Raw genomic sequence first — 4,374 nt, 5'->3', positions numbered from 1 at the left:
CGCGCAAGGCGTCTGAGGGCGGGCGTCTCAGCCCAAACCGAGGTGGAAAATGCCTTTAGCACATGATTTGGAGAGGGATCGAACGCTTCTGGGAAGACGCATGCAACTTCTCCATCCCCCGCAAACACCCATGGGGCGGGGGAGGGGTGGCCCGAGCTCCTAGCTAGCTAGCCCTGACCCAGAGGCAGGAGCACGAACCGATCAGCTCTCCCGGAGGGGCCTTTTGGGATTGAGGTATTTCTCTCAATCCTGCCATCACGCTGCGTTCCATCACCCCTGGGCTCCTCGCTCGGATCCCCTTTGGCAGTGGGAAACCGCCCATAAACTTCTTCCCTAAGCAAATGAGGGTCCTTGCAGCAATGCACCTTGGGTATGCAGAGCCCTCTTCCCTTTTTGTCCCTGCAAAGCTGCATCCCCGGCCGCCCGCCTAAACTACAAACACGCTAATCTGCCAGGGAATCCTCCAGCGCCTCCCTGGCCAGCTGCTGCCTACACCCCGATCTTTTCATTTTAACTTGCAGCAGGAAAGGAATGCATGTAGTGGGCCAGACGCCCCGGGAAGCCTCGCATTCCGGGGCTGAGGGAGATGGAGGTTGCTGTGTACTCCTCCCCCACCACCTCCAGCCGGGGTTTTCAGGGCATCGGTATTATGATTTAGGTTCCCAGGCCCTTGAGCCTAATCCGAAAACGGATTAGGTTGGGGGTGGGGGTAACGAGGGGGAGGGGGAAGCTACTCTCAGTTGTATTCCTCGATTACCCTCCCTTGTCATCCGCAGAGACTCCACAAAAGGGCTTAGCCATGGTGGACCCCGTTCCCGAAGATAAGGCGGGAGCCGAGACCGACGGCTCAGGAGGGGACGGAGGTGCCGCGTCATCGGTGCCTCCTGACGCCCAGGGCGCCCAGCAGCCCGCGGCCTCCTCGGCCTCCGCCTCGGTGACGGTGCCCTGCAAGGCGGAAGTCCCCTGCGCCGCAGGAGAAAGCGGACAGCGAGAGCAGTCCCCGCTGTTGCACCTCGACCTCTTCAACTTCGACTGTCCGGAGGCCGAGGGCAGCCGCTACGTGCTGACCAGTCCCCGCTCGCTAGAGGCCTGTGCCCGGTGCGCCGTCAAGCCGGTGGAGTTGCTTCCACGGGCCCTGGCCGACCTGGTGCGTGAGGCGCCGGGCCGCTCCATGAGGGTGGCCACCGGCCTGTACGAGGCGTACGAGGCAGAACGGCGCGCCAAGCTGCAGCAGTGCCGGGCCGAGCGCGAGCGCATCGTGCGCGAGGAGAAGCGGCGCCTCTTTACGCCGTTGGGCACCGCTGCTGCCGCTGCCGCTGCCGCTGCCACAGCTCCGAGCGCGGGCAGCAGCAGCAGCTGCAGCAGCGCCAGCCTCCCGGCCTCGCCTGCGCCGCGCGCGGCCCGAAAAGCCTCCTCCAGCCCCTCCCCGGCCCGGACCCAACCTCCGCTCGCGGGCTCGCGGACAGGTAGAAAAAGCCACTCGCTGGACTCCCTGTCTCGCCGACGCGAGGGCGCCCTCAGCTCCGAATCCGGCGCGTCGTCGTCGTCTTACAGCGGAGAGAGCCTGCGGGAGCTGCGCTGGCCGCCGCGGGCCTCGGCCAGGCACAGCTGCCCAGCCGGGTCGGCGTCCTCCGCCCCCAACCCTCTGGGCCGCCCTTCCGCCCTGGCCTTGGTTCCGATCACCGGCCGCAGCTTCAGCCTGGGCGACCTGAGCCACTCGCCGCAGACCGCCCAGCACGTGGAGCGCATCGTCCGCCAAGTGCGCGCCGAGCGGGGCCTGCGCGGGGTGCCCGAGCGCGACCGGAAGATCGCGGCACTGATGCTGGCGCGGTACCAGGAAGAGCGCCTGTTGCTGAAGCAGCGCGCCGCGGCCCACGGGCAGTGGGAGCAGCAGCGCGTGCACGCCGAACAGCGGCGCGAGCGCGAGGAGCGCGAGAAGCAGCGCGCCTTGGAGCTGGGTCGCCGAGCCTGGGCTGCTCAGGTAGAGGAGCGGCGCGGCCGCCGGGGCCGCGAGGAGCGTGAGGCGGCAAGGCGGCGGCAGCGGCAGTGCGAGCGCAGCGAGGAGCGGCGGCGAGAGCTGGCCGAGCACCAGGGTCTGCTGCGGCGGGAGCGGGCGGACCGCGCAGCCCGGGAGGACCGGCTGCGCAAGCTGCAGCAGGAGCAGAACCTGAAGGAGCGGGAGGAGGGCCTGCAAGAAGGGCGCGAGCGGGCGGAGCAGGTCCGCAGGGAGCGCGCCCAGCGGGCAGCCCGCGCCAAGCAGCGGCAGGAGGGCCAACTGCTGCGGGAGAAGCGGGAGCTGAGCCGGGCCGAGCGGGCGCGCCACGAAGCGCTGCTGCAGGGCCGGGTCCGGCAGGAGAATGAGGAGCGGGAGGGCCTGCGGAGTTCCCTGGCGGCCAGCTTGGGCCGCGCACAGGAGAACTATGAGCAGTTGGTGGAGCAGCGCACCCGGGTGCTGCGGGAGCGGGCCCGGCGGGAGGAGCTGCAGAGCCGGCGGGCCAAGGAAGCGGCCGAGCGCAAAGAGAGGGAGCATCAAGCCCACGTGGAGGCGCTGGCCCGAGCAGGGGAGCGACGGCTGCAGCACGCCGCGCAGGCGGCCGAGGAGGCAGTGCAGCAGAAGGCGCGGCGCGTGGGTCAGAGCCGCCTGGAGAAGGAGCGGGTCCAGCGCGCCAACAAGGAGAAGGTGGAGAGGGACGAAGACTGCCGCCGGCGGGAGCTGCTCCAGGCCATCGGACGCAAGCTGGAGCGCAGCGAGCAGCTCTCGCGGGAGCGGCGCAGCGCGCTGGAGAGTGCCCGCTCCACCGCCCGGGCCTCCTTCCACGTTCGCGAGAAGGTGCGCGAGGAGACCAACACGCGCTCCTTCGACCGGATGGTGCGGGAGGCCCAGCTACACGCCAGCCTGGACCGCAAGTGACGGCCGCCCTGGGTTGGGCAGGCTAACACTCACAGCTGGCTGGCCTCCCTCGGCTACTCAGTCCCAGCCGGTCACAGCACGTGGCCTCTCCAGGTTTCTGACCAATGAGGCAATGAGAGGACGGACATGTGGGACCCTCCCCTCGGCCCGCCCCTTTTGTTTTTAAAAACTTCACTGCGTTTGGAGATGACAGAGCACAATCTTTGACCACTTCCATGGTTGGTGGCGCCTGCCCCAGCCCTTGCCAAGCCTCGCCGTGTGTCTTTTGGGTTGGAGCAGATAGAGCTGGGGAGAAAGGGTTCGGGTCTGTCGTGATTGCTAACACCCCTTCTGCTGCAGTCACCTCAGCAGCTTTCAGATATTGGTGTCTCAGCCGACTGCGGTTGTGCAGCGGAGGAGTCTCCCCTGGCTCACCTCCATCTTTGAAAACACGGCAAGTTGCACAAAGCTCGGAAAACTCCCAGAAAAGCACACATCTTTGAAGGTGTCAAGCCACACCTAAGTGGCCCCCCAAAAAGATTGATTTTTGCATACTTGACTTTAAATCGGCCACCTGAGCGAATTCTTGTCTTACTTCTGATAGTTTTTCGGTTGATCCCCCTAGGTTTTCTAGTTGGATAATCATCTGCAAATAATAATTTGTGTCTTTTTACTATCTCCTTATCCTCCCAAATGGCACAAGACATCCGTTGGTTCGATGATGCTGTTTAGCTTTAACGGAAACCCCCAGTCCCTGGGGGAGGCAGGGTTCCCTAGGCAGCAGTGTTCCACCCCATTGAGCTTCCTTGCATGGTGGTTTCAGGGTAGGGGGTGTCTGATGCCCACCTCCCAGTGTGGGGCCCGAGGAGCTGCATCACTCCTAGGCAGACAGCAGCCATGCCTTAAGAAGCAGCGCGACCTTATGTGCCTGCCCAGGCCATTCCTGCCTAAATCTCCAGCCCTGGATGCAGTTCTCAAGGGATGGGCCCCAGAGAGTTTGGGGCGTAGGATTCCCTCTATGAAGGAATCGTCACAACCGCTCTGAGGGCAATAAGGGTGTCCTTGGCTGCATTACTGTGGTGGCTGAAGAGCTGGAATTGCCTCTTTGCTGTTGAGAATTGTGCTCGTATTGTCTGTGTAGCTCCTCCTCCTCCCCCCTCCCATGAGGAAAAAGAGTCTCCCCTTAAATTCTCTCTCATCCATGGTTCCCTCTTTTCCTGACTTGAAGTATTTAAGCAGTCCTTGGTGCCTCACCTTTCCCATCTGCCAGATGGGGCCATCAGCTCCTCTCCTAGTACCTCAAGTTCTCCCGGATCCAAAGCACCGCCTCAGTATTAATTTCGGTCTTCTTTGTGCCTTTCTTGACCTGGAGTTGGGAGGAAGGAGAGCTGCTGTTAGCCTAGTTTGTTTGTTTCTGGGAATGTGGATTCCTGGCATTGGAAGGGGCAATGCACACCATGAACAGATGGTCCTTAGCCTCTGGG

At 63.7% G+C, this 4,374-nt stretch overlaps 1 protein-coding gene across 1 annotated transcript; it reads left to right on the top strand.

The window, feature by feature from the left end:
* The first annotated feature begins 712 nt into the window (after nt 1–712).
* Nucleotides 713–2,911, top strand: CCDC177 (coiled-coil domain containing 177). The gene has a single exon (XM_064291940.1). The coding sequence runs from the start codon at nt 800–802 to the stop codon at nt 2,909–2,911; it is 2,112 nt and encodes a 703-aa protein (XP_064148010.1). The 5' UTR covers nt 713–799.
* The last annotated feature ends 1,463 nt before the right edge of the window (nt 2,912–4,374 follow it).

The sequence above is a fragment of the Loxodonta africana genome, chromosome 10, assembly GCF_030014295.1.
Source record: "Loxodonta africana isolate mLoxAfr1 chromosome 10, mLoxAfr1.hap2, whole genome shotgun sequence".
NCBI classification, from domain to species: Eukaryota; Metazoa; Chordata; class Mammalia; order Proboscidea; family Elephantidae; genus Loxodonta; species Loxodonta africana.
The sequence above is the reverse complement of the archived record's forward strand: the minus strand, read 5'-3'. Positions and strand labels throughout refer to the sequence as shown.

Coding starts and splice junctions, on each gene's coding strand:
- CCDC177 (XM_064291940.1), top strand. CDS start 800: ATGGTGGACCCCGTTCCCGAAGATAAGGCGGGAGCCGAGACCGACGGC.